A 13,569-nucleotide genomic window follows, 5' to 3' on the forward strand; every position below is an offset into this window, starting at 1 on the left:
GTTTTCTCTGGAGTAGTAGAGGCTGAGGGCTGATCTTTTAGAGATTTATAAAATCAGGAGGGGCATGGATAGGGTAAATACAGTCTTTTCCCTGGGGTGGGGGAGTCCAGAACTAGAGGGCATAGGTTTAGGGTCAGAGGGGAAGGATTTTAAAGGAAACTAGGGGCAATGTTTTCACGCAGAGTGTGATCTGTGTATGTAATGAGCTGCCAGAGGAAGTGCAGGAGGTTGGTACAATTACAGCATTTTAAAGGCATCTGGATGAGGATATGAATTGGAGGAGTTCAGCGAGATATCGGCCAAGCGTTGGCAAATGGAACTAGATCACTTTGGGATATCTGGTTGATATGGGCAAGTAGGACTGAAGGGTCTGTTTCCATGCTGTACATCTCTATGACTCTATAATAAAAAATCAGCAAGGTATCTAACAATATATTGACAAATATGACTTTATAGTTGCAAGTGAAAACTACTACTATAGAAAATTTTAGTGAGGTACACTGCCTCCCGTTCCAACAATTAATTGTTCTAATTTTTCAACTTTTAAAACCTTGTAATGGTCTTTCAAATTCATATAAATTCAAAGTTGGTTTGTTTTGATCTGGCACTGCTTTTTTTTTTAACAAAAGGCATATACAAAGAACAATACAACACAGGAACAGGCCCTTCAGCTCTCCAAGCCTGCAGCAACACATTTTGCCCTTCCATATTAAACCTTCCTTCACTTACAGTATCCATATTCGTCTGTTCTCTTCCAATTCACATATTTGTCTGGGTGCTGCTTGAATGCTGCTATTGTTCCTGCTTCCATCACTACCTCTGCTGGCACAGTCCAGTCACTCACTACCCTTTGTGTGAAAAACCTGCCTTGCACATCTCTCTTAAACATCACTCTCTCATGCCTTGAACCTATGTCCCCATGTAATTGACCCTGTCACTCTGGGGGGAAAAAGTCTCATACTTTGCAGTCTATCCTTGCCGTTCATAACCTTAGAAATTTCTACCAGGTTGCCCCTCAACCTTCTGAGTTCCAGTGAAAACAAACCCAGTCTGTCCAATTTTTCTTCATAGCTAAAATCGTCCATACCAGGCAGTATCCTGGTAAACCTTTTTTTGCCCTTTCCCAAAGCATCTTTATATTTCCAATAGTCTGGCGACCAGAACTGTATGCAATTTTTCAAGCGTGGCCTAACTAAGGTTGTATAAAGCTGCAGCATGACTTGTCTATCCTTGTACTCAATGCCCCTTCCAATGAAGGCAAGCATGCCATAGGTCTTTTTGCTATTTTATTTATGTGTGCTGCCACCTTCAGTGATCTGTGGACTTGCACTCCCAGATCCTTCTGCATATCAATACTTGTAAAGGTTCTGCTATTCATTGTAGAGTTTTCACCTGTGCTTGACGTTCAAAAATGCATTACCTCACATTTGTCCAGATTAAACTACATCTACCCATGCCTTCAACTGTTGTATATCCTGCTGTATCCTCTAACAGTCGTTCTCACTTTCTGTAACTCCTCCAATCTTTGTATTGTCCATAAGCTTATTAGACCAGCTATATTTTTTCCAAATCATTTATGTTGATAATGGACAGCAGAGGTCCCAGCACTGATCCCTGTGAAGCACCACTAGTCGCAATCCTCCATTCTGAAAAGCATCCTTCCACCGTTACCCTCTGCCCCCTATGACTAAGCCAGTTCTGTATCCGTCTTGTCAGCTCACCCTGATACCATGTGACTTCACCTTTTGTACAGTCTGCTAGGAGGGACCCTGTCAAAGTCCTTACTGAAGACCATGTCAACAACATTGACCGCTTTTCTCTCATCGATTATTTTTGTCACTACCTCAGAACGTTTGATCAAGCTAGTGAGGCACAACCTCCCCAGCAATAATAATAAACCATGCTGTTTATTACAACTCAGTCCATTTGCTTCTCAGTGCGTATACATCTAATGACTTATTGTTTTGTGGCAGTTACAAATACTCTGAACTAACTGAAATAAATATGTGGTGTTATCATAAGTGAAGCATCAGTTGATTATAGTATACTTAGTCTCCACTATTATTCTTTATCTTCCCCAAAAATCTTCATTTTTGCCTTTTAAAAATTGGTATATTTCTGTAGCTGCCTGTGTAATAATAGCTCAAACTTTAGCTGAAACTGCAGTGTATTAAAAGCCATTAATTTTTTCCCATTAGAAAATTGCTGTCGCTGTAATTTTAGGCCATATGATAGTGGTATTTTTCTGAATAGTTTGAACATCATGGCATGAGAATCACTGTTTGGGCTGACATGGCAACTATGTTTCTTAGAGACATTGCTGAGGATATCAGAGTATCCATGTTTGCAACCTTGTATATCTGTTTTCTTTCGCAATTTAAGTTTGGACATCAGAATCCTGAATAATCAATCTAGCTCTGACCTCCAGTCTGTACTATATTAGTGGATGCACTGTTGTTGTTTTGATGCAACAAGAAATGTTTTATTAGCAAAAAAAGGTTAATTTTAATATGAACACAAAGTTAAATCAGACTTGATTAAAATTATTTCTAGGAATAAAACTGAATAATCAGCATTGGACTTGGTTTAATTGTATTTTAGAAGAAAGCAAGTGATGTTTTTAAGATCCTGAACAGTTTTCAGAAGGCAAACATAAAAATCATGTTTCCTTTTGAGAGTTCAGGACTCAGGTACACCATTGAGTAATTAAGGGTTGCCCCTTTATGATAGTGACTTTGGTGCATGCTGCTTCAAAAGGCATAAGTAGTTGGATCATTGATTCTCTTTAAGGCAGAGATAGGCAAGAGAATCAAAGTTCCTAAAAGGAGTAGATGGGAATGTGCAATTGTAAGCATGACCTTCCTGAATTGCATACTTTGCTCCTAATTCATATGATTAGATATATTCTGATGGAAACTGATGAAAATAGCTCTTCTGAATTTCTACAGCATTTCTAGACCTTTCTTTAGTCTGACCTGTCGGAGAAGTGAAGCGACTGCTGGTCTAATTTTGTTGGTATTATTTTAGAATACTGATTAACATATAACTGTTCTAACACAATAGTTAAACCATTTAAGATAAAAACAGTTTGCAGAGCAATTTTAAACTCATTAGTTAACCCATTTAAAATGAATTCACTGTCATTGAGTATATTCAAAGTGGTTAAGTTTTTAGATGTCAAAGACATTAAGGGGTATGAGGTAGAAGATTAGCCATAACCAAGTTGATAGGGGAGCAGATTTGAGGGGTCAAATCACCTACTCTTATTTCATATGTCAAAATGTGTAGAATAAAAACTCAAGTTCACTAGATAGGCATTTAATGTGGTTGCCAGTTTTCTTATGCAGTCCCTATGTAGCATGGATGACATGGATTCTGAGGTTGCTTATCAATCCAATGCACAGTCTGCGGGCTTGACCACGTGCTGAGCAGGAGGTGGTTGTAGTTCAAGAATTGGGCGTAAATGTTTTGAAACCCATGAAGTTTCTTTTTCACTCCCAGAAGTCTCCTGCTGCAACAGAGTTAAGATTAATTTGAATCTGATGACAGATATACAAGCCATATATCCTGCCCAATCAATCTGGTTTTGAGTGATTAGATTCCCTACTGTGTGGAAACAGTCCACTCAGCCCAACAAGTCCACACCGACCCTCTGAAGAGTAACCCACCCAGACCCAGTTCTCTCTGACGAATGCATCTAACATTATGGACAATTTTAGCATTGCCAATTCATCTGACCTGCACATCTTTGGACTGTGGGAGGAAACCCGGAGAAAACCCATGCGGACACAAGGAGAATGTGCAAACGCCATGCAGTCATCTGAGGCTGGAATCGAACCTGGGATCCCGGTGCTGCGAGGCAGCAGTGCTAAACACTGAGCCACAGAGCCGCCCGAAAGAGTGCTTTGACACTGGACAAGATGCCTTAAGAGAGGCTACTGCTGTTTGTAATAGTAATTTATTGTTACATGTATTTATGAAAATACAGTAGTATAAGGTGCCATAAGCCTGTGCCATCTTCATCACGTAAATTATAAAAACAAATTACACAAAGGACAAATTTCATTTTTGTTCTATTCATGGTTTCTTGATTTCTGAAGTGGCAACAGAACATCACTATACTCAACAGCAGCCAAGGCTGTCCCTGAGGCCGTAACACTAAGGAAGAAGCATGCTGATGCAGCTATCGCTGACTAGACCCAGAACGTCACCTCTGCCAAAGCCACTTCTTCACTGCCAATACTGCAGCTACCGTAGCCAGGAGACTGCCCCAATTCTCGAGGACCGGGACCCATTTAAACTTTTGAGAACTCTTTGTCCAAATTAACTCTCGATGACTGATCGCCTTTCTTGCCACCAGATCTGGAGGGTCTTGCAAAGGCAGTGTTGGTAGTACTTCTGAAGTGGCTGATCTAGCTTGCCTAAGTTTCCAACTTGCATAAGTCTGTGGGGAGCACTGCCCAGTAAACAATGATTTAAGTTTTGTATTTGAAATCTTAGTTCATAGAGATGTACAGCATGGAAACAGACCCTTCGGTCCAACTCGTCCATGCCGACCAGATATCCCAACCCAATCTAGCCCCACCTGCCAGCACCCGGCCCATATCTCTCCAAACTCTTCCTATTCATATACCCATCCAAATGCCTCTTAAATGTTGCAATTGTACCAGTCTCCACCACATCCTCTGGCAGCTCATTCCATACACGTACCACCCTGTGCGTGAAAAAGTTGCCCCTTGGGTCTCTTTTATATCTTTTCCTCTCACCCTAAACCTATGCCCTCTAGTTCTGGACTCCCCAACCCCAGGGAAAAGACTTTGCCTATTTATCCTATCTATGCCCCTCATAATTTTGTAAACCTGTATAAGGCCACCCCTCAGCCTCCGCTCCAGGGAAAACAGCCCAAGCCTGTTCAGCCTCTCCCTGTAGCTCAGATCCTCCAACCCTGGCAACATCCTTGTAAATCTTTTCTGAACCCTTTCCAGTTTCACAACATCTTTCCGATAGGAAGGAGACCAGAATTGCAGTGGCCTAACCAATGTCCTGTATAGCCGCAACATGACCTCCCAACTCCTGTACTCAATACTCTGACCAAAAAAGGAAAGCATACCAAACACCACCTTCACTATCCTATCTACCTGGGACTCCACTTTCAAGGAGCTATGAACCTTCACTCCAAGGCCTCTTTGTTCAGCAACACTCCCTAGGACCTTTATAAAATGCTTTTCTGAATTTAAAGTGCAGCCACAGCTGCCAGCTGAAGATCTGGCTGTTTCAAATATAACAATTGGCTGTTAAATGGATACCTGAGTTGTGGTTGTTTTGACAACAACTTGAATTTAACCAATTAGTTTAAATTATGCCCAGGATACCAAAAGCAAAAGGAATTTGAATTTTCTCGTTCTAACACCTGGAAACCAATCAACATACTAGAATTTAATGTATTGGGTGGTATATAAACCCGGTATTTTAAAATCGGAGGGAAAGAAACTGCAACCGATTAGAACCAGAGAGCAACTGCCCATCTGTTTTCTATCTCTCAAAGAAATTAGAAACCACACTCTAACAAAGGTACCTTTTTCATGTGAAACATACTCGCAGTTGGAAAAAAAAAGACCCAGGGAGATCACCAGCCGGAAGAGTGACAACACTGGAAAAGACAGACTGTGTGGTCTTGAGATTAAGTTCATGTAATGTTTAATAAGCGTGTTATGGGAACAGTATATTATTTTAGAATTGGGGTCAGATAGTAAGTGGTTAAGAAAAGTGGGGGGTCTTGGATTTCTGAGTAGTTTTTGCTTGACGTTCACTGTTGGAGTTAGGAAAAATAAATTTTGCTTTAAATACTGGAATTTTGGAGTTCTCTCTCACTCACTTACACTTTAACAGATTGAGGTGAGTATTTCTGGATGTTTGGTTTTAATTAAGAGGGGTTCAACGTTTGCTCCATAACATGAGTGACTCTAAGCAATTTTGATTATAAAAGTGGGACAAATAACAAAACAGTAATTTGAACAGCAGTGATGAAGGGAAAACCTGATAGTTTAAAAATGTGCAACTTTTTGAGTTTGAGAGAAGAAACCCCTACCCAATTGTCAAGTGCATCTATATAAATAAATATCCTTCTCTAATTCTTGTTTCTCTATCTTCATTTTATTGCCATTTGCACTTTGTTTCAGTAGAGATTCTCTTTATTGAGATCGTGGGGCTGTGCCAATTCTGTAGCACAATTGACTATTCACATTTATTTACCTGTAATTGAAGACTAATTCAGATCTTTCTCCAGTATTGGAGAAAGTAAAGACCAAATCTGAAGAATGGAAGACTAATAAGATGTGGAAATCAAAAGAGCAAATAACCTTTTTTTCCACTTAAAGGGAAGAGATAGGTGTATGCTTTATTTTGGGCATAATGAGGGAAAAAAGGAATTGGACAGAAGGCAGTGTAAATCCAGAAGTATGAACTAGATGATGTCGATGTTGAACTTTTAAAGCCACTCAAATTAGAGGAGAAAGGCCGGGAGATCCACATATCGCTGTGAATAACGACCCCTGTTTTTCCAAACAGGGTCAAGGTATTTGATTTAAGGGTAAAATAAACTGAAGCGCACAATCTTATCGGTAAATACACTTTTCTTGTTTTTCCCTTTAGATTATGGAGAGTGATGTGCAATCTATCCCAAAGAGTAATCCACAAAAAGCACAGTATTGGCTCCATCACAGTCTTCAGTTCCACTGCCTCTCATCGCAGCTAAGGTCATTGCTCAGTGACTGTGAATACACGAGGAAATTTTACAAAGGTACAGTGTGAGTTAATGTACTTTATAATGTTGTAGATTTGAACTTAACTTCCACAATATCACAATAGATCATCAAGAACCTAGTTGAATTTGAGAGTTTGAGGCTTCAGGTTCTCCACCTCTAACCCATAAATTGGATGTGTATGTAGAATTATCTGCAGTTGGGAAACCAGTATTAATTGTAAAGACAAAAGGCTAATGCTCACAATTTGGACAGTATTGTGATGAGTAACAATAGCAGGACGTCTTGGTTGAGAAAATGGAACCTTCAAGGGATGTTTGTTCAATTTCAATTTGCACGGAAAATCAAACTTGAGGGCCAATAATTTCTTGACTAGCACACCATACAAGTACCAAAAATCGTCAGTTGGAATCAATTATAATATGAAAGTCTGATGAGCTTACATTGACATGTCCACACTGTTAAATCAAGGTTGCTGGCTATGTACTGGGAGTTCCAAGTTTAAAGAGAAAAATGACGAAAATGTTTCTTGATTACATAGCATATTTCTGTACTTGAGATGCTGATGTGACAGGACAAGTTTTAGGAGAGAGTGTACCAGTGGTGCAATGGGCACGAGCAATAAAGTGATTTGCGTATAAGAAAGGATAATTATGACTGTAAAGTGGCAGAGTACTAACATTACTTCAAGACAGTAGGAATCGACTTTGTGTCAATTGCATTTTGAGATTACATTTTGGGGCTGCTTTTAAAAATGACTTTTAAAATTCAAAGTCTACAAAAAATGAACAGTAGCTGTAGTCATTTTTCATTATAGATTTTGAAATAAATGTTCATACCAGCTGATATAATAAGTGACAGCTTAAAGTTTTTGAAGTGTATTAGGCTACTAAATTTAAAAATATGCAGATTGTTGACTGTACTCAAAGATAAAATCACATGAAACAGGACTTGAAACTAAATGTCATCGAAGAAATGAGTTGTTAAACAGATTCCTCAGTGTAGAGAAGACCTGTTGGATGTCTTTTGCCATTTCTTTCCACCTATAAAAGAAAATCATTACAGGCTGTTTATCTCTTACAGATACTGCTTTTCTGTTGAGCAATCCCCATGTGACTGCTATGTTCCAATGTTTGGAGGCTGTGGAACAGAATAATCCTAAAATGTTAGCTCAGATTGACACATCCGTGGTAAGACAGGCTTTTTCCTTAGAAAACAATTAATTGTATGGACAGGTTAAAATACTGTCTTAAACATTTAAATAATATTTCTAAAACAAACTGACTTTGACCCAGGCTCACTTATTCAAGCCACAGAGCTGGTTCTATACTCTAGTAGTTTATGTATTTATTTTTTTCTCTTCATTCTGGATTTATTTGATGGTGCATCCTCAACCTTCTCTTTTGCAGAAGACATTGAATGGTATTGGAATAGGTTTTAGCTGTCTAGTATCTTGTTTAAGTGGTTCATTGTCACTTTGATTTTCCCTGTGAGGCTATTAATTTTATTAATTTCATAGTTGTCACGATGTTAATGACACGAGAAGGTATATCATTTGAACATCAGAAAGCTGTCTTATGTTTCTTATTAGACGGTGCGCTGACTCTTTTTGTCGCCCCTATGTAGCATGGCTTGCTGAGACTTTCAGACACTCTAGCACATCCTTTTGGTTTTCGTGCTGTCCCTTAATAGAATTCGGCTTGTGCTGTATTCCTTGCTCTGTAAAACTTGACTCACTAAAATGTCCTCATTGTGGGGAAATTGGTGCAGCCTTTCAGCTTAGTAAATGCAGAGGAATGTTGAAAGATTTCAAAATTGGAGGGAGGGGCTACAGAGGCAAAGATAAGGATTGTTATTTTCTACCTTTGTTCATCTGATTTTTTTTTAGTCAGATTGTGGGATATGGTCTTACTAGCTAGACCAGAATTTATTGCTGTGGAGGAATTGGTAATAAACTGTTTGCTTGAACTACTGGTGACACTCACAATACTGTTTGGCTGGCTGTCATAGGATTTTCACCAAACAACAATGCAGAAATTGTGATATAACGCAGTCAGAATGGTATGTTGTTTTGAAGGGGAGTTTGCAAATGGTGGCTCCCTTGCATCTGCTACACGTATCCCCCTCAGTTCTAGAGATAAAGGGTTTGGAGGCTACTGTTGAATGAACCTTGGCAAGTCACTGCAGTGCATTTTGTAGATGGTATGCATTGTTGTCACTGTGTAATGTTATGGAGAGTTAAAGTAATCAAGTTATTGTTCCTTGAAGAATTTTAACGCATATGCACTATATCTTGTATCATCAGTAATAGTACTGAAGTTGAACATTTGCTAGAAGAGTAAAAATTAAGTGGTTTTCCAGCAGCTATTGAGACCTTAAGTGTTGGTTTTACTTGCACATCCACTTTCACCCAATAATGCTTGTTAAACCACGACAGTGTTTTTTTTTAACAACTTGATTGAAATACCCATCTGGAAATCACCTGGCTGTGGATTTACTTGGTTCTGTAGCACATCGCTGTGCGTCATTCAAAAATGAGTAAGTTTTGGGTGAAACCCCAATGCACTGTCAAATTTTTTTAAAAAATTGCTTCATGGTAGTGAATATGTTGCAGTGAGCATCGACATGTACACGTTACTGACTTCGGTCTGTTGATGCTTAATGCACCTCTTGTTTGTGGGTAGACAAGCTGGTTTGCATAATTAAATCCTGTAACCAGATCATGAATATTGTGCTATGAGAATCTGAAAGATATTTGAGTAAGCTGATTGCATCAGGTTAATCCAGTTGTTTTTGTGAAGACCATTAAACTGTAACAAGTATGAATAGAATTAGGCCATTTGGCCCATAACGTCTGCTGCACCATTTGATTAGGTCTGATATGCTATCAATTCTATTCTCCTGCCTTCTTGATCCCCTTACTATCTACCGCTGTTTTAAACATACTGAAAGACTTGGCCTCCACAGCCTTCTGTGGCATTAAGTTCCACAGATTCACCATTCTGACTGAAGAAATTCCTTCACATCTCAGTTCTATAAGGTCATCCCTTCACTCTGAGGCTGTACTCTTGGGTCCTAGTCTGATTTATTAACAGAAACAATTTCTCCAAGTCCACTCTATTCAGGCCTGTCAGTGTTTTGTAAGTTTCAATGAGATGATAATATGTGCCTATAGCACCTGTTGTTGCATTTTGGTCTCATTGTGCTGTATGCAAGAATAATTGTTTAAGTTAGAACAATTTAAAAGTTTAGTTCCCAGGTCTATGTTCTCAATTCATCTTCTAAATGTTCAGACCAAAACTGTTCAAGCATTGGCCAAATGGCTTTATCGCTAGAATACTAATTCAGACACCCAGGTAATATTCTGGGGACCTGGGTTTGAATCCTGCCATGGCAGATGGTGGAATTTGAATTCACAAAAAATCGAAAATTAAGTCTAACAATGACCGTGAGTCCTTTGTCAATTGTTGGAAAACCCGTCTGGTTAATGCCCTTTAGGGAGGGAAACTGCCATCCTTGTTTGGCCCACATGTGACTCCAGACCCACAGCAATGCCCTCTGGCAGTTAGGGATGGGCAGCAAATGCTGGCCTAGCCAGGAATGTCCTCATCCTTTTATTTTATTTCCAACAAACAACAATTGGAAAGAAAAATCACTGAATTAGATCTTAGAAAATGTATTGTGGACAATTCTAAGCACTAAAAGCTTAGAGAGCATAAAGAGGATGTTTACCAAGGATGAGGAACTTCAGTTGCAAGTAGTAACTCGCCTGCCAGATGGTCAGACCACATTTGGAGTATTGTGTGCAGTTTTGGGCCCCAAACCTCAGGAAGGATGTACTGGTCCTCGAGAGTGTTCAGAGGAGTTCACAAGAATGGTCCCAGGAATGACAGGTTTAACATATGAGGAATGTTTGAGGACTCGATGGAGTTTAGAAGGATGAGGGTGTGCTCTAATTAAAACATAGAGTACTGAATGGCCTAGACAGTAGATGTTGGAAAGATGTTTTCATGGGTCCTAGTTTCCCCGACCAAAGGGCAAAACCTTATAGTAAAGGGTAGACCTTTTTAGAATGGAGATAGGAAATAAAATAAAAGGATGAGGACATTCTTTGTTGAGTTGTGAATCTGTGGAATTCATTGTCACAGAAGGCTGTGGAGGCCAGGTCATTGAGTAAATTTAAGACTAAGGTAGGTTCTTGGGGATCAAGCGTTTTATAGGCAGAAAGTGGGAAAATAAGGTTGGGAGATTTATCAGCCAGGGTTGAGTGGAGTAGACTTGATGGGCTGAATGGCTTAATTTCTGCTCTGATGTCTTAGGGTCTTATACTTTCAAGATAATGAGAGGCTTTGACAGAGCAGATGATGAAAAAAGTATTTCCTCTGGCAGAGGGCATAGTTTTAAATAGTTGTCAAAACATCCAAAAGGGAAAAGAAAATTCTGTTTTGCGGTACGTTGTATGATTAGGAACCTTGTCAAGAAAAGTGGTGGAATCTGATTCTATAAATTTCTCAATGAATTTTCAAAGAATAAATGACGATGCCGATATTAAGGACAAGGAACAAAAAGATTAGAATGTAAGAATAAAAATGACTGGTCTTTCCAAGTGTTAGCACAGACCACAGGCATCCTGTGCTGAAAGTTTCTGTGAAAATGGTTGGAGTACAGAATGTCGTAAATTGGAAACAAGCTTTGTATTTCGTCTAAACCTTTGGCCATATTTACACAGAAGTGTTTTCTGTGAGGAGTCAAGCCTTTAACAAAGTCAACTGCGAGGAAGCATGTGGCTAAAATCAGTGGTTGAACATGCAGTAGGTGTAAACTTAACTGTCTTTCAATAGTGTTATTTTAAGGAACCAATCATGAATTAGCTTATTTATAACAACTTGAATCAATCAAGTTAAGCACTTTTTTTTTAAAGCTTTGGAAGATTTGCCATAATCTGCTATATTTGTCATCTTAATATTTTTAAAATGTTTAGTTTGCAAGGAAGTGCAATTCCTCCTTACCAATGGTGAAAAGCCAAAGTCTGACTGCTCTTCCTGGAACCAAGTGTATGCCCTCTGTAGGGGAGTGGCAGAAAAGGCATACAACCTCATATACCAACCTCTTGGCTCATTCTACCAATTTGCATGTTTCAGGTAAGAGTAATTTTAAACGTCTTTATTTTTAGACATTTTCCTTCCCTTCCCTTCCCAGGATGATAGATGTAAGAGCTTTTTGTAGAAAAAAACTTGAGCATAATCTAGAACACTTCCAGAAAATTAGGTAAAATGTTTCTCCTATCTCAAACTTTTTTGAATATTGTTAATCAGGTAATTATATTCAGCAATCTGAGTTTTCAGATGGTTATTTTGTTTGATGCTTGATTTATTCATTCCCTTGTATGTGTCAGTCTGTACCTCTTGCCAAAGCTTTTTAAAACCTGTTTTGTTACTTTTTCCTCTAATGTTCTTGAAGTCTTAAGAATAGTTTGTCATGTTTTTCCAAAATCCTCTGGCTCAAGAGTTTAACTCTTTAGGCTTACTTACAAGTGTAATGTATGTAAATAATGGCCCAAACGTCATTGATCTCGGCCCTTGATCTATATATTGATCTAGATTAGATTCCCTACAGTGTGGAAACAGGCCCTTCGGTCCAACCAGTCCACACTGGTCCTCAGAGTAACCCACCCAGACCCATTTCCCTCTGACGAATGCACCTAACACTCTGGGCAATTTAGCATGGCCAATTCACCTGACCTGCACACCTTTGGACAGTGGGAGGAATCCGGAGTACCCGGAGGAAACCCACACAGACACGGGCAGAATGTGAAAACTCCACACAGATAGTCGCCCGAATCGAACCTGGGACCTTGGTGCTGTGAGGCAGCAGTGCTAACCACTGAGCCACCGTGTCTCGACGGTGCGTTTCTCACGATCCTTTTCTTCTGTCAGCTGGAAGCAAGCAGAGAAAAGAAAATCAAAATAAAAATGTTGCCACCAGAGTAAAGTTTATATATTGTCATGTAAAGTGATCGAATAAAAATGAGTGTTTGGACAAAAGTCAAAAATAAGCATTATGAATATTCATGTAAATCCCCCTTATGCTCGCTTTCTATATGCTAGTCTTACTGAGTTTTTTACGGATCTTTGCTTTACTCAATGAAAATTGATATGGATCAGACAAATAATTTTATTGTCTTTACAATCATGAACTGAGCATAACATAAGAACATGAGAATTAGGAGTAGGCCATCTGGACTACGTTGGCTATGTAGAACAGTTGATCTTCCGTAACTACACCGGCACCACTCCCCACCTCTTCCTCCGCTACATTGATGACTGCATTGGCGCCACCTCGTGCTCCCGCGAGGAGGTTGAGCAATTCATCAATTTCACCAACGCATTCCACCTTGACCTTAAATTTACCTGGACCATCTCTGACACCTCCCTCCCCTTCCTGCACCTCTCCATCTCCATTAATGACGACCGACTTGACACTGACATTTTTTACAAACCCGCCGACTCCCACAGCTACCTGGATTACACCTCTTCCCACCCTACCTCTTGCAAAAATGCCATCCCGTATTCCCAATCCCTCCGCCTCCGCCGTATCTGCTCCCAGGAGCGGTTCCACCATAGAACACACCAGATGGCCTCCTACTTTAGAGACCGCAATTTCCCTTCCCACATGGTTAAAGATGCACTCCAACGCATCTCATCCACATCCCACACCTCCGCCCTCAGACCCAACCCCTCCAAACCCTTCCTATTCATATACCCATCCAAATACCTCTTAAATGTGGCAATTGTACCAGCCTCCACCA

General features: G+C 39.6%; 1 protein-coding gene across 4 annotated transcripts in view; it reads left to right on the top strand.

The window, feature by feature from the left end:
- Nucleotides 1–13,569, top strand: part of rubcn (rubicon autophagy regulator) — a 58,684-nt gene that overhangs the window by 7,804 nt on the left and 37,311 nt on the right. For all 4 annotated transcript variants that reach the window (XM_043702393.1, XM_043702396.1, XM_043702395.1 and 1 more), the window contains 3 exons: nucleotides 6,652–6,799; nucleotides 7,845–7,951; nucleotides 11,743–11,902. In XM_043702393.1, coding sequence (XP_043558328.1) covers nucleotides 6,652–6,799; nucleotides 7,845–7,951; nucleotides 11,743–11,902 — 415 coding nt within the window. The remainder of the gene's footprint in view (nucleotides 1–6,651; nucleotides 6,800–7,844; nucleotides 7,952–11,742; nucleotides 11,903–13,569) is intronic.

The sequence above is a fragment of the Chiloscyllium plagiosum genome, chromosome 13 (assembly GCF_004010195.1).
Source record: "Chiloscyllium plagiosum isolate BGI_BamShark_2017 chromosome 13, ASM401019v2, whole genome shotgun sequence".
NCBI classification, from domain to species: domain Eukaryota; kingdom Metazoa; phylum Chordata; class Chondrichthyes; order Orectolobiformes; family Hemiscylliidae; genus Chiloscyllium; species Chiloscyllium plagiosum.